We start from the raw sequence: 19,318 nt of genomic DNA on the forward strand, positions 1-19,318 counted from the left end.
TCCCTCATTTTTCTTGCGGCCTTTCCCACCTCCTCTCTCTTCCTCCCTCTACTCAGCCTCTCGGCCCTTTTCGGCCCCCCTCGCCTCAGTCCTCTCCTGTCTCCTTGTTCTTCTCTTTTCTTCCTATAAATAACTCTCCTCTGTGCTGTGGCTGCCGCTAAGGGCCACTCTGAGGCCCTTCATACTCCAGGAGGATCCCCAGCAGCACAGCCTGCGCGTGGTGGCTCCTGCCCTCCCATGGCTCTCGATGGTGATCGGGCCTCTCCCCCATCCAGGTTATGCCTCCGCCTCGTTGCCCTGAAAGCCGCAGCGACAGCGAAAAGGGCTAAGATTCGGCCATGAGCAGCGCCCCTCGGCGCCCCGCCAAGGGCGCAGATTCTTTCCGTACGGTGAGTGTGGCCCCCAGGTCGCCAGCCCAACCTTCCCTCCCTGGGCAGCCTTGGGTGCTCCGGCCAAGGGTCCTCGCCAACCAGGGGTGTGAGCGTGTGTGAGTGTGGAGACTGGGAGGATGCTGCCATCCCTACCCTGACTTTGCATGATGGTCGTAGGGGGGGATGGGTAGTGGGGGTATCAGACGTCTTCCAGTCCTGGGGAGGGAGTTGAGGCTGTTACCTGAAGACCTAGGTAGCTTAGCCTCAGCGGTTGAGGAACTTTGAGAACCCTGGGTCTCTCACCCAGCAACCCGTCTCAGACCCGGCTGGCCTTAGAGGCGCAGGTCAAGTCTGCACGCCGGCCGGGGTTCTGGGCGGAGCTCGCCTGCCACGACTGGCCACGCCCCCTGCCCACGTGCCACCCAGGCCCGCCCCTCCCTGCCCCCACGTGGTCACCGCTCCACATGGCCCCCTCTGGATTTTCCTAAGGAGTCTAATGATTAACCCCGTGCCACAATCAGCTCCGCTATTGGTCACACTGGCCCAGAGGGGCACGTGACTGGGAAGGGGCACAGGCTGGTCCCCTCCCCCTCCTTCTCAGGTTCACCCCTGCCGGCCATGGACTTCCTCCTGCGGCCTCAGGTGCGAGGGGTCTGCGACCCTCTCTCCCCATGGCGGCAAGCTCCCTGCGCCTCTCCCCGTCCCCTCGTCCCACGGGGCTGCTTCTGGTGGGAGTGGGGCTGGGCGCTTAGGGGAGCCAGGAGATGGACAGGAGCCTTCCTCACAGAGGGGAGAAGCCAGCCCCCTGGCCCGCTCACCTTCTCTTATCCGGTGTTCTGCCAGTCCCAGCTGCTCCAGTCCCCACCTCGCCCCTAAGACCCGCCCTTCGCCCCAGCCCTCCTCCCCGCGCTCTTCCTTGTTCTGGCTGCTGGCACCGCTATGGAGGGGGCTGCATACCCCCGCCCTTGGAGATCCCGATGCCCTTCAGGTCCAGAAGCTCTTGAGCAAATATTTGGCGGCGCCTGGAGCTGAGACCGTGGGTGGGTGGGGGGCTGGACCAAGGCTGCCTGGCCAGGCGGCTGCCGCTTAGCTGGGCTGAGCTCTTACAAGCGCCGCATTCCCTGCCGGCTGTGCCGGCCGCTGCTCCGCGCCCGCAGGATGACTCAGGTGGGGGCTGTGGGGGTGGGGTGAGGGGTGGGGCTAGGGACCTGGCCCAGGGCTCGGGCTGGGGGCCTGGGGGCTGGGGGAGCTCTCCTGGGGGCTGAAGGGCATCCATTCCGGTCCCTGCGGGGCTGGGTTTGTTTGACTCGGACAGGCTCTGGGTCGGTTAGCTTGGGCGCCTCCAGAAGTTACTTTTTGGGCTCAGCAGTTGTCCTCAGGCCAACTGGAGTTTCTTCACTATCTGTCATGTGAACTTCCCGGTTCACACGCCCTCCCTCCAGGCTGCAGATGGGCTGGACACACGGGATTTCTTCCACCTGCCCTGAACTGACTACACAGCCAAGGGGGCTGGGCTGGGATGAGGGTAGCTCAGAACCCAGGGGACAGCTGCTGGGGGGACTGGGTCTCTGCATCTGAGGGGGCAGACTGCTGGGGGGACACTGGGTCACTGTGTTTGAAGGGATGTCTACTGGTAGGGTGACTGGCTTCCTGCATTTGAGGGGACAGACTGCTTGGGAGGACTGGGTCCCTATATTTGTTTCCTTTTTTGTTTTGTTTTGAGACGGAGTCTCACTCTGTCACCCAGGCTGGAGTGCAGTGGCACGATCTTGGCTCACTGCAACCTCCACCTCCCAGGTTCAAGTAATTCTCCTGCCTCAGCCTCCTGAGTAGCTGGGATTACTGGTGTCCACCACCACGCCTGGCTAATTTTTGTGTTTTTAGTAGAGATGGGGTTTCACCATGTTGGTCAGGCTGGTCTTGAACTCCTGACCTCCAGCAATCCACCCACCTCAGCCTCCCAAAGTGCTGGGATTACAGGCGTGAGCCACTGTGCCTGGCCTGGGTCCCTATATTTAAGGGACAGCTGCTGGGGGGATATTGAGCCACCAGCATTAGAGGAGATAGCTGCTGGGGGGAGGGTTCCTGGGTCTCTGGCACTGGGAAGGGTGAGGTTTCGGGGTACAATTCCCAGTGAGCCCTGTGTGTTTTCTCTCTGCCTTCTTCCTCACAGCCAGAGCCAGAGAGCTTGGGCCCTGGGACGCCTGGGTTCCCCGAGCAGGAGGAAGACGAACTTCACCGCACCCTGGGCGTGGAGCGGTTTGAGGAGATCCTACAGGAGGCCGGGTCTCGTGGAGGGGAGGAGCCAGGCCGCAGCTATGGGGAGGAAGACTTTGAGTGTGAGGGGGCAGGCAGGGGAGGGGGAGGTGGGGGGATCAGGTTTGACTGTCCAGCAAAGAAGGGACTGGGGTCCTAGTGGGAGGAGTGGGGCTAGGGGGCAGGATGGCAGGGGAGGGACACTGTGCCTGCCACAGCCAAGTCCCCCTCCTCCCTGCAGACCACCGCCAGTCCTCCCACCACATCCATCACCCACTGTCCACCCACCTGCCTCCGGATGCACGCCGCCGCAAGACACCCCAGGGCCCAGGACGGAAGCCTCGAAGGCGCCCGGGAGCCTCCCCGACTGGAGAAACCCCGACCATTGAGGAGGGGGAGGAAGATGAGGATGAGGCCAGCGAGGCTGAGGGGGCCCGAACGCTCACTCAGCCGTCCCCTGTCTCCACACCCTCCTCGGTGCAGGTGCGCTGGGTGCGGGCTCCTAGGGAATGTCGGCAGGGCCCTGGCCTGGTCACTCCTGCCCATGTGGGTGCCTGTTACAGTTCTTTCTCCAAGAGGATGACAGTGCTGACCGGAAGGCAGAGAGGACCAGTCCATCTTCCCCTGCACCACTGCCCCACCAGGAGGCGACTCCTCGGGCCTCCAAAGGGGCCCAGGCTGGGTAAGTACACCCCAATCAACAGTGTCCCCAACAGACACTTCCCCTGCTAGGACAGTGAGGTGATGCTGGAACAAAGCATGAGCCTTGGAATCACCAGGCCAGGGTTCAAATCCCAGGCCCGCACTCACTGGCTGGGCAAGTAACTTAATTAAGCTCTCCAAGCCCCAGGTTCCTCATCAGAAACCAAGCATAATAGAACGTTTCTCACTGGGTGGCTGTAGGGATTAAGGGTGGTGTGAATTAAAGTTCTAAGTATGGTTTAGCCTGGCAAAGAACATGCGCTGCCTAAGCTGCCTCCCACCCCTGCCCATCTCCCACCCCTGCCCGTCTCCCACCCCTGCCCGTTTCCCACCCCTGCCTGTGGTGTAGTGGGAGCAATAGCCAGCACTGGCTCAGGTACTGGACTGGTGACCTCCCAGCACTTGCTGGAGGCCCCAGGGTTCAAGAGGCAAAGGAGACCCCCTCTCCTTGGGGCACTGCCAACACACGCTGGTTGGAAACCAAATGTTATCATGTGAAATGGCATCAGCATGTTGTCACTGCACCCAGTGGCTGGTTCAGGCAAAGTGTCAGTACCAGTGGATGATTGGCATTTGGGGGAAGGCTTCCTGGAGAAAATGACTTTGAACTAGGTCTCAAGGTCACTACTATCACGGACCTGTTGTTTTCTGGGTGCCAGGCAGCGTGAAGGGCTGCGGGAAGTGAAGGGCATGTTGTCCCCTCTGGGAGCGCATAACCTGCTGGGACCGTGGCACATATGCGGGCGGCGGGTTACAGCGGCCTTAGGGGCGCCAGGATGGCAGGGAGGAGGCCGGGGCTTCCGAGAAAGCCTGGCATCAGGAAAGGGTCGGATTTGTGGGCCAGGGCACGTGGGGGCTAGGAAAGCCTGGTCATGGGAGGGGACTCTGATGTTGAGTCAGAGCTTGGAGCTCTGGGGGCTCTTGATGTTGAGAGAGAGGGGTAGGACCACGTGGCAGGGCCCTGGCCACCCAGTGTGGCAGAGAGAAGGGAGAGAGCAGAAGCTGGCGTCTGTGAAGCCTGAGGCTTACCCCTCCTCCCAGGGCAGGAAGCTGTCTGCCATCTCCAAGGCCCGGTGCCACGGACTTTATTCCTCTTGATTAAACATAGGCCCCTGTGAACCTCTGAGTCCCATGGCTAGGGATGTGCCAGGGGGTGAGGGGGCAGGGGGATGAATGCTGACTGTCAGGAAGCAGCGTCCTGAGCTCCTTTTCTGCACCAGGACCTGCACTGAGACTTTTCCAAAATCTCACCCCTCATGGCACCGCCAAAGGCTGGTCTCAGCCCTGGCTGCTGAGGAGCAGTTGACGTTCGCAGTGGCCGTTCAGAGGGGCCTCGGGGTGACCGTTTGGGGCTGCACAGCCAGAAAAGGGTGGAGCTGGGGTTCGGATGCTGGCAGTCTGCATCCAGAATCCTCCCCCTCCCCGTGCCCGCGCCTCCCGGGAGTGGGAGTCCGATGTGGGTCCCCTCCCTGGCTACCCCCTGCGTGAGTGCTGGGCGTGGGGGAGGAGGCCAGGTTTCTCGGGCTCACGGCCATTCTGTCTGCCTAGAACCCAGGTGGAGGAGGCAGAGGCGGTGGCGGTGGCCAGTGGCACTGCAGGGGGTGACGACGGGGGTGCCTCGGGGCGCCCCCTGCCCAAAGCCCAGCCTGGGCACCGCAGCTACAACCTTCAGGAGAGGAGGCGCATCGGGAGCATGACTGGGGCTGAGCAGGCACTGCTGCCCCGGGTCCCCACGGATGAGATTGAGGCCCAGACGCTGGCCACGGCCGACCTAGACCTCATGAAGAGTAAGTGCTGGGCCTTGGCCAAGCCCGGCACTGGTGGGCAAAGGAGTGAGAGAAAGGGGGAGCCCAACCTTGGTCCTCTGCCCCCACAGGTCACCGGTTTGAGGACGTTCCTGGGGTGCGGCGGCACTTGGTGCGGAAGAATGCCAAAGGTTCCACACAGAGTGGCCGAGAAGGGCGGGAGCCTGGCCCCACACCTCGAGCCCGACCCCGGGCCCCCCACAAGCCCCATGAGGTACCATGCTCTGCTTCATGCTCTTCCATCAACTTCCCATCCAGCTTCCCCCCACGACCCTGCCCCTACCTCTCAGACCAGCTGTAATCTCAAGCCTCAGGGTTGCCACTGTTGTTTTGTTGTTGTTTGAGACAGTCTCGCTCTGTTGCCCAGGCTGGAGTGCAGTGGTGTGATCTCAGCTCACTGCAACCTCTGCCTCCTGGGTTTAAGCGATTCTCCTGCCTCAGCCTCCTGAGTAGCTGGGATTACAGGCACCTGCTACGCCCAGCTAATTTTTGTATTTTTAGTAGAGATGCAGTTTTACCATGTTGGCCAGGCTGGTCTCCAACTCCTAGCCTCTAGGAATCCGCCCGCCTCAGCCTCCCAAAGTGCTGGGATTACAGGCATGAGCTGCCGCGCCGGGCCCAGGGATGCCACCTTTGGTTGTGAAGGTTGTACACTGCACAAGAGTGCAGTATACACATCTTAGAGCTTATTGACTTGGGCACTGTGATTATACTCCCCATGGTGGATGTCGTTGACTTGAGTATTGTGGTTATAATTCACGTCTGTTAAAAGGCCTGCAAAACGCCATTGCTTTCATATACAGTGGCCATTTCTCAAGTGCTTACTCTGAGGCACGTAGCGTGCCATGTGCTTTTCCTTTTCATCCTGACAGTTCTTTGAGGTGGGTATTATCCCCATTTGACAGATGAGGGAAACTGCGTCTCATTGGTTAGTCAGTTGTCCAGGGTCCCAGCTGGCTGTGGGACTGGTGCGCCTGTGCACCACCCACTGTGCTCGTGCTCTCCAGGGTCACTTGGCTCCCTCTGCCACCACTCACCTCTGACACCCACCCCAGGGCTGCCTCCAGCTCTGTACCCTGAAATGCCTTCTCTTCTCTCCCCAAGGTGTTTGTGGAGCTGAATGAGTTGCTCCTGGACAAAAACCAGGAGCCCCAGTGGCGGGAGACAGCTCGCTGGATCAAATTTGAAGAGGACGTGGAGGAGGAGACCGAGCGCTGGGGGAAGCCCCACGTGGCCTCCCTCTCCTTCCGCAGTCTCCTGGAGCTCCGCAGGACCCTGGCCCATGGTAACCCCGCTCCCCTCCACCTCCCGCCTGGCCAGTCCCCAGGAAATTCTCCCACATGGCCCCAAATCTGTCTTGAGCCCCACGTTGTGTGACAGCCCCAGAGCCCAGAGGAAGCATGGTCCACACCCAGCTCACATTTGCATTTTCGGCCAGCAGCTTCTTGATATTCTCAGGTAACAACTGAAGCCGATGTGTTTTGGTTGCGAAAATGTTCGAGAAGCTATTTAGATGTAAAGCTTTCTGAAATTCCTGGCGTGCCTTGGTACCATCTTAGAGATTCTGTGGAATGTGATCTAATCTGCAGCTGTGTAGACCTCACGAAATGACCACCGACCACAGATGCAGGACTTCCAAGTCCTGTGTTTGCTTGCTTGCTCCTTCCCAATGAGTGACCACTCTCAGTTGTTGTTAAAAGGCCTGTTTCTAAGCAGCTGAGGTTCTGTGGTTTGAGGCAGCCTAGGAAAAAAATTAATTTTTTTTTTCGAGACAGGATCTTGCTCTGTTGCCCAGGCTGGAGTACAGTGGTGTGATCTTGGCTCACTGCAACCTCCACCTCCCATGCTCAAGTGATCCTCCTGCCTCAGCCTCCCAAGTAGCTGGAACTACAGGCGCGTGCTACCATGCCTGCCTAATTGTTTTATTTTTAGTAGAGATGGGGTTTCACCATGTTGCCCAGACTGGTCTCAAACTCCTGGGCTCAAGTGATTCACCCACCTCAGCCTCCCAAAATGTTGGGAATACAGGCATGAGCCACTGTGCCTGGCTTAAAATTAAATTAAAAAAAAAAAAAGTAAACGAAGCAGCTGCTGGGCGCGGTGGCTCATGCCTATAATCCCAGCACCTTGGGAGGCTGAGGTGGGTGGATTATGAGGTCAGGAGATTGAGACCATCCTGGCTAACACTAACAAGGTGAAATCCCATCTCTACTAAAAATACAAAAAATTAACGGGGCACGGTGGCAGGTGCCTGTAGTCCCAGCTACTTGAGAGGCTGAGGCAGGAGAATGGCGTGAACCTGGGAGGTAGAGCTTGCAGTGAGCCAAGATCATGCCATTGCGCTCCAGCCTGAACGACAGAGCGAGACTCTTATCACCAAAAAAAAAAAAAAAAAAAAGCAGCTGAGGACCTAGAAACCGGCTTTTAGAATTGTTTCCCAACTAGGAGTCCATAGGCCGTGAGTGAGGCTCAGGGTCTTTGGGTAAAGGGCTGCCGTGGAAGGGCTTTCTCACTGGGCGTTGTGGTCTCCAGCCTGGCTGCTCAGGGGTGTTTGGTTCTGTTTATTCTTTAGTCTTTGTTCCTGAAAGTTGGCCTTGCCAGATGAATGACCTGGTAACTTTTGAAGGGACTGTTATTTCTGTGTGCAATGGTGAGGGGAGGTTGAGAAGCCGACAAGGAAGTCAAGAAGCTTGGGGCGGAGGGGGGTCTTCAGATGGCTCCAGGGTGGCCACACGGACGAGGCTGCAGACCAGCTGAGTTGTGTATCAGGGTAGAACTAGGCCCCTAGAGTGACACAGCACCTGGCTCACTTAGAGGAGAGTTTTCTAACAGCCAAGAGGGTTCAGCCAGAGTGGGCGGCCTGGACCGTCCCCATGGAGGCCGGATGCTCCCTGGAAGGGGTGTCTGACAGGCGTGGCCTAGATGGCCTCTCTGGTCACTGAGGTTCGGTGGTCTCTGTGGAGCCTCATAACATTCCTGGGGGTCTGGGGGAGGGGAGGAACCAGAGGGTTGATGTGACCTAGGCTCCTGTGGGAGCCAGAACTCGAGCCCGCGTCCTTCGTGTGTAGGCTGGTGTTCCAGCCCCGGCACCCACCCACCTGTCCCCAGCTCCTGCTCCCCATCCCATCTCCTGCCACTGTTTCGTGACCTGGGGCTGAGGGGCCCTCTGTGCCATCTTATGCTAGGGGCTGTGCTCTTGGATCTGGACCAGCAGACCCTGCCCGGAGTGGCCCACCAGGTGGTGGAGCAGATGGTCATCTCTGACCAGATCAAGGCCGAGGACAGGGCCAACGTGCTGCGGGCTCTGCTGTTGAAACACAGGTGAGGCCCTGTGGGCCAGTTGGGGACGACACTTCAGCCCACCTGCCCTGGCCCTTGTCATTGACCCTCCTTTGCCTCACTGCCCTCTGCCCCACCAGCCACCCAAGTGATGAGAAGGACTTCTCCTTCCCCCGCAACATCTCAGCTGGCTCCCTGGGCTCCCTGCTGGGGCATCACCATGGTCAGGGGGCTGAGAGTGACCCCCACGTCACTGAGCCTCTCATGGGAGGTGTTCCTGAGACCCGGCTGGAGGTGGAGCGAGAGGTGAGGGGAGAACCAGCCCTGCCTGGGCTGGCGGCAGGGCTGAGGAAGCCTGGGTGTGGACTCAGAGTGGGAGGGGCCTGGCTGGGCTGAGCCCTGTCTGTGTCCCCCAGCGTGAGCTGCCGCCTCCAGCACCACCAGCTGGCATCACCCGCTCCAAGTCCAAGCACGAGCTGAAACTGCTGGAGAAGATCCCTGAGAATGCCGAGGCCACGGTGGTCCTCGTGGGTATGTGGGGCAGGTCACGTGTAGGGGGCTTGGTGGCCAGGCCTTGAGGCAGAGTCCTGTAGTCTCCCTGGCCCTGCCTTGGTGCCACCCTGGGCGAGGGACTGGAAGGCGGTCCTGCTGCTCTGCTCTTGCCCACGATGGTCCCACGCCCCTAGGCTGCGTGGAGTTCCTCTCCCGCCCCACCATGGCCTTTGTGCGGCTCCGGGAGGCTGTGGAGTTGGACGCAGTGTTGGAGGTGCCGGTGCCTGTGCGTTTCCTCTTCCTGCTGCTGGGCCCGAGTAGCGCCAACATGGACTACCACGAGATCGGCCGCTCCATCTCCACCCTCATGTCAGACAAGGTCAGCTACCCTCCTCCTCTGGGCCCTGCTTCCTGGAGCCCATCCTAGGCCAGTCTTGATCCCCATGACTGCCTCCCACCCACTGGCCTTGCCCACCCTCAGCTCCAGGCCCTCAGCCCTCTTCTTTGTGCTCTCCCCCATCCCCATCCTGCTTTGGCAGCAATTCCACGAGGCAGCCTACCTGGCTGACGAGCGGGAGGACCTGCTGACGGCCATCAACGCCTTCCTGGACTGCAGCGTGGTGCTGCCGCCTTCAGAAGTGCAGGGCGAGGAGCTGCTGCGCTCTGTGGCCCACTTCCAGCGCCAGATGCTCAAGAAGCGAGAGGAGCAGGGCCGGCTGCTACCTACAGGGGCTGGGCTGGAGCCCAAATCTGCCCAAGATAAGGGTACGGCCAGGGCGGGCTGGGGCCAGGGCTGCCTCAAGGGGGTGAGGTGGGCAAGAGGGGCTGGGGCGCCCTGACGGAGGCCTGGGTTGCAGCGCTCCTGCAGATGGTAGAGGCGGCAGGGGCAGCTGAAGATGATCCCCTTCGGCGGACGGGGCGGCCCTTTGGGGGGCTGATCCGAGATGTGCGGCGCCGCTATCCCCACTACCTGAGTGACTTCCGAGATGCACTTGACCCTCAGTGCCTGGCCGCAGTCATCTTCATCTACTTTGCCGCCCTGTCTCCTGCCATCACCTTTGGGGGGCTGCTGGGTGAGGAGAGCCTTCAGGTAGGGGGCGGCGGGGACTGCCCAGGGCCTGGCCACCAGCTCCTGAGCTGGTTCCTGCACCCCTAGGAGAGAAGACGCAGGACCTGATAGGGGTGTCGGAGCTGATTATGTCCACAGCGCTCCAGGGCGTGGTCTTCTGCCTGCTGGGTGCCCAGCCCCTGTTGGTGATCGGCTTCTCAGGGCCCCTGCTGGTCTTTGAGGAGGCCTTCTTCTCGGTGAGGGCTCTTCTCGCCCATCTCCAGCCGCCCCTCCTGTGCCCTAGACACCTCCCCACAGCATCCCCACCCAGAGCTCAGGACCTGACTGCCCCTCCCTCCAGTTCTGTAGCAGCAACCACCTGGAGTACCTGGTGGGCCGTGTGTGGATCGGCTTCTGGCTGGTGTTCCTGGCCCTGCTCATGGTGGCCCTGGAGGGGAGCTTCCTGGTCCGCTTCGTCTCCCGCTTCACCCAGGAGATCTTCGCCTTCTTGATCTCACTCATCTTCATCTATGAGACCTTCTACAAGCTGGTGAAGGTGGGCAGGCCCCTGCCGAGAGCTGGGCCAGGAGGGCCGAGGTCTCAGGGCTGGAGGGAGTCTCTTGGTCCCATCCTCTGGATTTGAGGCCAGGCTGGTCTGGAGCATCCCCGGGGCTTGTTGCCAACACATATACCAGGGCTTCAGATTAATCTATTAATTAATTAGTTAATTAATTTGAGACATTCTTACTCTGTTGCCCAGGCTAGAGTGCAGTGGCGTGACCTTGGCTCACCGCAACTTCTGCCTCCTGGGTTCAAGCGATTTTCCTGCCTCAGCCTCCCAAGTAGCTGGGATTATAGGTGTGCACCGCTATACCTGGCTAATTTTTGTAATTTTAGTAGAGACGGGTTTCACCATATTGGTGAGGCTTGTCTTGAACTCCTGACCTCAGGTGATCCACCCACCTTGGCCTCCCAAAATGCTGGGATCACAGGATTTAGCCACCACACCTGGCCTTAATTTATTTTCAAACAGCAACTCGAACTAGACAGATCAATCTTTCAAAAACTCATACTTTTATTTCTTTTTTTTTTTTTTTTTTGAGACAGAGTGTTGCTTTGTCACCCAGGCTGGAGTGCAGTTTTGGTGCAATCTCTGCTCACTGCAACCTCTGCCTCCTGGGTTGAAGTGGTTCTCCTGCCTCAGCCTCCCAAGTAGCTGGGATTACAGGCACACGCCACCATGCCCAGCTAAATTTTTTGTATTTTTTTAGTAGAGATGGGGTTTTACCATGTTGGCCAGGCTGGTCTTGAACTCCTGGCCTCAAGTGATCCGCCCGCCTCGCCTCCCAAAGTGCTGGGATTACAGGTTGTGAGCCACTGCACCCAGCCAAAAACTCATACTTTTATTTTTTAAAAACTTCTATATTTAATGGCACAGTGGCGCCATTAGAGCTCACTGTTAGTTCAAACTCCTGAGCTCAAGTGATCCTTCTGCCTCAGCCACCCTAATAGCTGGGACTACCGGCGGGCCCCACGCCTGGCTAATTTTTAAATTTTTTGAAGAGGCCTGCCTAGATTGCCCAGGCTTGTCTGGAACTCCTGGTCTCAAGCAATCCTCCTGCCTTGACCTCCCAAAGTGTTGGGGTTATAGGCATGAGCCACCAGGCCCAGTCCATCTTTATTTTATTTTATTTTATCTGTTTATTTGTTTTTTGAGACAGAGTCTTGCTCTGTTGCCTAGGCTGGAGTGCAGTGGCGGGACCCCGCCTCACTGCAACTTCGGCATCCCAGGTTCAAGCGATTCTCCTGCCTCTGCCTCAGCCTCTCGAGTAGCTGGAATTACAGGTGCCCACCACGCCCAGCTAGTTTTTGTATTTTTAGCAGAGACAGGGAAGGCTGGTTTCGAACTCCTGACCTCAAGTGATCTGCCCGCCTCGGCCTCCCAAAGTGCTAGAATTACAGGCATGAACCACTGTACCCGGCCTGTTTTTTTATTTTTAAAAAATACATTATTTTAAATTTGGTTTTAAAACTCACATTTTTTAATAACAAAGGTACATGCTTTTGTTAAAATGTCAAACAATCCAGGAGTGTAGAAAGGGGAAAGGCTCCAGAGGTGACAGTCAGTCTGGACATCAGATGTGTGTGACAGGCCACTCAGTGGTCCTCTGTGCTCATGTCCTCTTCCGTTAGGCCCCTGGATCCTCTCTGGGCCTGGCTGGTGCCACTCACCACTGCCTTCCTGACTTATACTAGCCGCTCGGTCTTTTCTGCCCCACACTGCCCTGTGCTCACAGCTGGTTCTCTGGGTCATTGTCTTAATTCAACAAGACAAGCTCCTTGAAAGCAGGCCAGCCTTTCCCCTGCCCCACCCCTTCCACCCGACACTCACTGAGCCCCAGGAATCTTTTCTGCAGTCCAGCTGATGGAGGCCGTGTGGCCTCCTCTCCCCAGATCTTCCAGGAGCACCCCCTGCATGGCTGCTCAGCCTCCAACAGCTCAGAGGTGGACGGCGGTGAGAACATGACATGGGCCGGGGCAAGACCCATGCTGGGGCCGGGCAACAGGAGCTTGGCTGGGCAGTCTGGGCAGGGGAAGCCCCGGGGCCAGCCCAACACGGCCCTGCTGTCGCTGGTGCTCATGGCCGGCACCTTCTTCATCGCCTTCTTCCTGCGCAAATTCAAGAACAGCCGGTTCTTTCCTGGCCGGGTGCGTGGGCTTAAAGGCCAAGAGGGGGTTAGGGGCAGGAAGGGGGGTGGCAGGAAGTCAGCGGCTGTGGTGGCAGGACTCTGAGCGCTGTGCCTGCCCACTCAGATCCGGCGGGTGATTGGGGACTTTGGGGTGCCCATCGCCATCCTCATCATGGTGCTTGTGGATTACAGTATTGAGGACACCTATACCCAGGTAAGGTGCTGCCCACAGCAGGCAAGTGCTGCTGCCTCTGCCACCCCGGGTCTAGGTGTTCCCCTCCAGCCTCCAAACCCAGCCTGTCCTTAAGCTTAAGCCTGTCCTTAAGATGCCATCCCCTTTCCATGGCATGCCCTCCACATTCACCTTAACCCTTGTCCCTACACTGTGTCTGCCCTGCAGAAGCTGAGCGTTCCCAGTGGATTCTCGGTGACTGCCCCAGAAAAGAGGGGCTGGGTCATCAACCCCCTGGGAGAGAAGAGCCCCTTCCCTGTGTGGATGATGGTTGCCAGCCTGCTGCCCGCCATCCTGGTCTTCATTCTCATCTTCATGGAGACACAGATCACCACGTGAGTGGTCCTAGCCAAAGGGGTGTGAGAGGCCAGAGCCCCAGGCCAGGCTGGGGAACTCAGCATGGAACCTCCAGCCACACTGGGCAATCCCAGGGACCTCAGGGAACCTTGGATGCCCAGATGGCCACAGTTTATTCTGTAGACAGCAGAAAAACCCTGATGTTTGCTGGGACAGGAACAGCACGTGGAGGGGCAGGCCACCCTGGCAGTGCTAGCTGGGAGCTGTCATGGACGATAAGGGCTGGGGGCCCAGGTTTTGCTCTGTAACGGAATTTAAATCCTGTCGGAATGGACAGGGACCGCCAGGTTCCAAAGCCGGATGGAGGGACTGGCTGGGCATTCTGGAAAGACCCTGTGGTCTGCGGAGCTGAGTCCAGCCTGGGCCTCAGCAGCACCCCTCCCGCTCTCAGGCTCATCATCTCCAAGAAGGAGCGCATGCTGCAGAAGGGCTCCGGCTTCCACCTGGACCTGCTGCTCATTGTGGCCATGGGCGGCATCTGTGCCCTCTTTGGCCTGCCCTGGTTGGCTGCTGCCACTGTCCGTTCTGTCACTCACGCCAACGCGCTCACTGTCATGAGCAAGGCTGTGGCACCTGGGGACAAGCCCAAGATTCAGGAGGTCAAGGAGCAGCGGGTGACGGGGCTGCTGGTTGCCCTGCTTGTGGGTACGTTGCCTCTTGCCTTTCCCTTCCCAGTGGATTCCCCAGGGCTACTGGGGCCAGGGGACCCCGGGGCCAACTCTTTCTCCTGCGCCTCCCGTAGGCCTCTCCATAGTTATCGGGGATCTGCTCCGGCAGATCCCCCTGGCCGTGCTCTTTGGAATTTTCCTGTACATGGGAGTCACCTCCCTTAATGGGATCCAGTTCTATGAGCGGCTGCATCTGCTGCTCATGCCGCCCAAACACCACCCAGATGTCACTTACGTCAAGAAGGTGAGCCCCCCAGCTCCCCACCGGAAGGGGTGTGCCTCTGGCCATCCTGGTCTACTTGGGTCACTCTCCAGCTGCCCCCTCCCATCTGCCCAGTTCAGCCAGCCCCCACCTCCTCTCTGTACCAACCCAGCTCTGGCACCTAGGAATGTTCTTCCATCCCCGCCTCCGAAGAAGAGAGAGGCTCTTCCCAGCAGCAGGCTAGGGAGGAACCTGGGCTCACCTGTCTCCGCCCCCCAGGTCCGGACCCTCCGTATGCACCTGTTCACGGCCCTGCAGCTGCTCTGCCTGGCCCTGCTCTGGGCCGTCATGTCCACAGCTGCCTCCCTGGCCTTCCCCTTCATCCTCATCCTCACAGTGCCGCTCCGCATGGTGGTGCTCACCCGTATCTTCACCGACCGAGAGATGAAATGTGTAAGCCCTCCCGCCTGCCTCCCCCAGTTCCTCTTGCCTCCCTGTGGATCTGGAAAGGCCCCCCTACTTCCCTTCTTGACCGCCACCTCCCCACACACAGCTGGATGCTAACGAGGCAGAGCCGGTGTTTGATGAGCGGGAGGGTGTGGATGAGTACAATGAGATGCCCATGCCTGTGTAGCCGCCACCGAGGGACAGCCGAGGGACCGATGGACGAGGGGACAGGCTGGTGGGATGGGGTTCCCCCTCCCATGCCCCTCCCTCCTTTTTATTTAAGTGAATAATTTAAAGTCCTCTCCTCCCCCACTGCCCCTGCAGTAAAGTGCTTTGGCCCCCACCTATCTGTGGCCTTTTGTCTTTGTATGGGGGGGGGGGGCATGAATGGAAGAGGCGGGGGACTCAGCTCTGCTCCCCGTCCCAAAACTGAGATTCACAACGGGGAAGGAAAGGAACTTTAATGAGAAATCAAAACACAGGGAACCAAAGTGCAAATCATCCACCCCCCATGGGGGGGCCATCCTGAACCCCACATCATCCCCTCAGCCCCCTTCAGGCCCCCAGCGCAGGCCCAGGGCCTGGAGCTTCTGCCTCAGGTAGCTCTTGAGCTGGGGCAGGCCTCTCTGGGACTCCAGTTCCTCAAAGGGTAGCTGTGGGGAGAGGAGAGGGCGGCAGGTTACCCGCAGGCTGGGAGTGAGGATGCGCCACGGGCCAGGCCAGGGCCACTCACCGGCAGGAGCTGGTAGCCCATCAGGCCTAGGTGCCGCTCCCTCAGGGCCCTCGAGCCCAGCAGCACCCTGCCGTCCCGGCAGAAATGCCAGCGTTCCCGCAACACCAGCACCACTCTGCAGGGGGAGGGACGTGGCTCAGGGCATGGCGGGCAAGGTGGCCAGGGCTCCCCCACCCTGCCTCCTTTACCTCTGGGCAGGGTCTCGAGTAGTGGCGCTAGAGGCAGCCTGGCCCTGTGGGCAGGACCTTGGTGGGTATGGCAGGAAGGGGTCCTGGGTCCTCACGGGAAGCACAGCACCAGAGCTGCTGACGCACAGCAGGAAGTCTGGAGGGGGAGCAGGGCCGGCGGCCTTAGCCAGGGCTCCGTCTCCCCGGGCCTGCCGCCTGCCCCTTGCTCACCTGTGCAGTAGCCTGGAGGCACAGTCAGGTCCTGGCGGTATTTCTCCTCCCCCAGCAGCTGGCGCAACCCCTCAGCTACTATGTCCTTGTGACTGAGGAGAAAGGACACCAGTAGCAGGAAGGGCCCGGCACCTCATCCTAATCTGTCCCAGTCTAGTGCCACCACCCTGGGCAAAGCCCTCTGCTGCTTCAGGGCCCAGTTTTATGGTGGCCGAGAGCTCCTTAGCTTTGGCGCTTCATGGTCCCTCTGGCTTTTCCACTCTGCTGGTCCCAGGCTGGCCCCTCCCCTTGCCCCAGGCTGCCCCATCCACCTGTACTTGCAGCGGGCACGGTCGGTGATGAGAGGCTGGGGAAAGATGGGCACTTGCTGCCTTCGGGGAAGGCGGGGACCCCGGTATCCTGGGAGCTCCAGCTCCACGGCCGTGTCCAGCAGGGAGAGGTAGCGACGCACAATCAGAGCATGAGGGGTGCCTGTGGGGAGGCGGGGACTGGGGCTCTGGGCTGCAGGCCACCCTGCTCCCCTGCCTCTCCAGCCCTCGGGCCCAGCCAGCCATCCTGGCTGCGTACCACTGATGTAGTTGATGAAGCCAGGGGAAAAAACAAAGTGCAGGGCTCTGAAGGGCAGGCACCGCAGTTGGCACAGTGACATCAAGATGTTGACTGTAGCCAGGGGTGCCACCCCTGCTTCCCGAGCCAGGATCCTCTCAAGGCAGGGCATAAACTGCTGTTCCAGGGGCAGGTAGTTCAGTCGCCCAAAGGGCAGGACCAACTTCTGTACCACCTGTGGAGGAAGAGCAGTTCATTACCCAGTGTCAAGTATTTCTGCAGTCATCTTTTACAAGCTAAGCCTTAGAGAGGCTTAGCCCTCAGGTTTATAACACTGCTGTAAAGACAGGACAGTCCCTCCGGCCTCACAGTTCAACAGCAAAGCAGTCACGAGCTGCACGTGACTAATCACCAGACAGGCAGAGGGGACATCGCTGTGGGGTCTGGCCCTGAAGACTTCGAGAGGGATGGGTGGAGCTAGGATGCTGCTAAGAGTGCTTTGGGAAACTGCAGATTTCCAGGAATGCATGCTGGTGACAGGAGGTGGGCAAGCCACAGAAAGGGTGTAGAAAAAGATGCAGGTCCCAGGGGACAGAGAGGGTGTGTCTGCTTCAGGAAAAGGATAGCCGAGCTGCACGAGGCGCTGGGCCTGACAAGGTCCCTGAGAATGACAGAGATGCACTGGAGGGTGGGTGGCAAGCCCACCTTGCTGCTGAGTTGCGTTTCCTGAACCACCAGGAAGTGGGCAATGGCTTCCAGAAGCTGGGGCTCCCGCAACCGGTGCCGGGCCAGGTGCTGGGCCAGGAGCACCATCACGTGGGGAGTCAGTTCCTCTGGCCTTGCCTCTGTGAAGAACAGCCTGTCACGCTTGGCCTCAGCCGGACCTCCAGGTGGCTCAATTCCACCTCAACCCAGCCAACTGAGCCCACCTTCCTCCTCCTGTCAACCCTCCCCACCCCCATCTGATTTTAACCCCCTCCAGCACCTGCCAGGCTGCTGATCAGATGCTGCCGTGGATACCGCAGAAAACGGGGGCAGCTTAGAGCAGCTTCCAACCCTTGCCCACCTCGGAGAAGGGGCTGTAAAGGGGGAGGTGGCTTCGGAGGGAGGCGGAGCCTTCGCTCCTGTTCCAGGGCACACACCAGGGGACCATCAGATGGAAAGCCTGAGGGGGAGAGGTAAAAGGCAGCCTGGTAACAACAGAGCTGTGCTGCTGTTCTTATCATGGGGTTACTTGGTGAATTCTCCACCTTTCTCCTCTCCCGTTTCCTGAGCGGGAAGGTGTGCTAGAGTTTAAGTGCAAACACTAGAGAAATGTAAAGTATCATGTGGCTATGAGGTATCAAAACGGTTTGTAGGGAGCACATACAAAGATGGCAAATAGGCTTTCATCTCATACCAATTGTGACAAATTATGGTGGCTTCCTAGGGCACTCTATTAGCAGGAATCTGGGGTGGCACCCTAGCGAGGCTGGAAGGAGTGCGTTCGACTCATGATGTCTGCCGCAGACATAGGACGGGAGCAGGAGCAAGCGTTCCTGGGCAAACGCCTGAGAGGCTGGGTCTCTGTCCGTGGTCCTCTACTGTTCTCCCTATTCTTCATTAATACCTAGCCCCCCAGGCGCCCACCTCAAGCCCCTCCTCACCAAGTAAGACTGCAAGGTGCAGACACACGTGGATGGTGTGAATGTCAAAGGAGGGGCAGTTTCGGATGATGAGCTGACTCAAGTCCTGCAGTGTGACCTGCTCCACAGGAGGGGGCCGTGGCCGAGACCCCAAGAGCTGGCCCAGACGACGAAGCGCCACCGAGTAGTGGTGGGCGCGCACCTTGCTGGGGTTCTGGCCCAGCCAGCGCAGCAGCTCCCCAGGGCTCTTCGCCTGTTCCAGAAGCCGCTGCAGTCCTTGCACAGGACCTGCACTGGGGCCTCCTCCAACAGGCCGGTCCCCCCATTTGCTGGGCCCCAAACAGCAGGGCTGTACTGGAGGGATCAGCAGCAGGCCAGACAGCCGAGCAGGGGAGGTCTGAGCAGAGAGCAGGACTCGAAGCATGGAGTTGGGTGATGGAGACCCTGAGGGGCAGCCCAAAAAAGGGGGTGAGGTTTTCTCCAAAGGGGAGAAAGACCTGCTACCTACTGCTTACCTCACTCCTCATTTAGGGGGCCTGTGGTCAGAGCAAGCCTTTGTGACTGCTCTGGGCCTCTTCCCCACCCCGCCCCTCTGCCTCCTTCCACGCCTTTGAAACAGCAATCATAATCCTCAGTGCGCTCAGCGCAGCACTACTTGCAAAGCAATTCCACATGCACCATCTCTGATGCTCCTTACACGCCCATGAAGAGTAGGCAGGGCTGGCATTACCTCATTTCACCGGTGGAGAAACGCAGGCCCAGAGCAGCGAAGGGGTTAAGTTAAGCCCGAGGTCATTAACCGGGTTAGTGGTCGCGCCCAGTCTGGAGCCCAGGCGGCACCGGCGTGCACTCTCCCGACCACCTCCCTCTCCCACAGGAGGCGGCGGCGGCACAGAGGGTGGAACGCGGGCTCCGCGGCTGGACGGTGCTGGGTTCCATGCTGGGCGCTCCCACTCACCAGCGGCGTGACCTTGGACAAGTGGCTTCGTCTCTCTAAGTCTCCTCACCCGTGAAATGAAAACGCAGCGCCCACCTCGCAGGGCGCGCGTGGAGCCCGAGTGCACCGCTTTGCGATGGCGCGGAGTCGGCGAAGTCGGGGGCCCCAACACCCACCCCGGCCCAGGGACGCCAGGAGACCGTGGCCGCTGCCGCTAACACCAGCTCCCGCTGCCCTCCCGCAGCCCTCCCCGCAGGCGCCACCCCTACATGACTCCCCGGGCCCTGCGCAGGTCGCTCCCTCAGTCGGTCTCGGGGCCCGGGGGCCGGGTTCCCCCCGCGGCCTCCTCATCGGCTAGCCACCGAGTCCGCCATCTTCCCAGCAGCCCCTAGATAGCCGCCCGGACGCCAATCCCGAAGCAGCTATCGGTCTTCGGAGACGTGGCTCCCGGCAGGCACTGCGAGCCAGGGAGCCGCGAGCCCCGCCCGCGGGAAGTGCGCGCCCGGCGCCGAGGGCGGGGCCGCGGAGGC

General features: G+C 59.6%; 3 protein-coding genes across 14 annotated transcripts; 2 read left to right on the top strand and 1 right to left on the bottom strand.

Annotated features, from left to right (window-relative positions):
* Positions 1–275: 275 nt before the first annotated feature.
* SLC4A2 (solute carrier family 4 member 2) lies at positions 276–14,896 on the top strand. Of its 2 annotated transcripts, none has more exons than XM_003318909.4 (22): positions 276–389; positions 2,545–2,710; positions 2,869–3,110; positions 3,191–3,309; positions 4,878–5,116; positions 5,206–5,348; positions 6,239–6,419; positions 8,320–8,455; positions 8,554–8,719; positions 8,830–8,944; positions 9,100–9,284; positions 9,445–9,670; positions 9,763–9,978; positions 10,062–10,210; positions 10,315–10,509; positions 12,408–12,662; positions 12,768–12,857; positions 13,044–13,210; positions 13,624–13,877; positions 13,975–14,144; positions 14,382–14,555; positions 14,656–14,896. In XM_003318909.4, exons 1-22 carry the CDS (start codon positions 339–341, stop codon positions 14,734–14,736), a joined length of 3,720 nt encoding a protein of 1,239 aa, XP_003318957.3. In that variant the 5' UTR covers positions 276–338; the 3' UTR covers positions 14,737–14,896. The 2 variants fall into 2 exon arrangements, with proteins under 2 accessions (XP_003318957.3, XP_003318959.3); XM_003318911.6 differs by lacking the exon at positions 276–389 and adding an exon at positions 896–1,013.
* On the top strand, positions 279–329 carry LOC129135456 (uncharacterized). The gene has a single exon (XM_055078604.1). The coding sequence runs from the start codon at positions 279–281 to the stop codon at positions 327–329; it is 51 nt and encodes a 16-aa protein (XP_054934579.1).
* A 99-nt stretch (positions 14,897–14,995) lies between the features above and the next one.
* On the bottom strand, positions 14,996–19,244 carry FASTK (Fas activated serine/threonine kinase). Of its 11 annotated transcripts, none has more exons than XM_063813883.1 (10): positions 18,582–19,231; positions 17,873–18,295; positions 17,212–17,391; positions 16,932–17,071; positions 16,248–16,461; positions 15,992–16,151; positions 15,681–15,772; positions 15,471–15,606; positions 15,283–15,397; positions 14,996–15,202 (listed from the first exon to the last, which is right to left on the bottom strand). In XM_063813883.1, the coding sequence occupies exons 2-10, from the start codon at positions 18,273–18,275 to the stop codon at positions 15,095–15,097; spliced, it is 1,548 nt and encodes a 515-aa protein (XP_063669953.1). In that variant the 5' UTR covers positions 18,276–18,295; positions 18,582–19,231; the 3' UTR covers positions 14,996–15,094.
* Positions 19,245–19,318: the final 74 nt, after the last annotated feature.

Source organism: Pan troglodytes, chromosome 6 (genome assembly GCF_028858775.2).
Source record: "Pan troglodytes isolate AG18354 chromosome 6, NHGRI_mPanTro3-v2.0_pri, whole genome shotgun sequence".
NCBI classification, from domain to species: Eukaryota; Metazoa; Chordata; class Mammalia; order Primates; family Hominidae; genus Pan; species Pan troglodytes.

Bases quoted from the DNA above. Each gene is read 5' to 3' on its own strand.
- SLC4A2 (XM_003318909.4), top strand. From the start codon at position 339: ATGAGCAGCGCCCCTCGGCGCCCCGCCAAGGGCGCAGATTCTTTCCGT. The intron at 8,945-9,099 runs GTATGTGGGGCA...CCACGCCCCTAG, and splicing joins GGCCACGGTGGTCCTCGTGG to GCTGCGTGGAGTTCCTCTCC. The intron at 9,979-10,061 runs GTGAGGAGAGCC...CTGCACCCCTAG, and splicing joins CACCTTTGGGGGGCTGCTGG to GAGAGAAGACGCAGGACCTG.
- FASTK (XM_016945842.3), bottom strand. From the start codon at position 19,139: ATGAGGAGGCCGCGGGGGGAACCCGGCCCCCGGGCCCCGAGACCGACT. The intron at 16,462-16,931 runs GTGGGCTTGCCA...CTTCCTCCACAG, and splicing joins AAACGCAACTCAGCAGCAAG to GTGGTACAGAAGTTGGTCCT. The intron at 15,773-15,991 runs GTGGATGGGGCA...CTTTCTCCTCAG, and splicing joins CGTGCCCGCTGCAAGTACAG to TCACAAGGACATAGTAGCTG.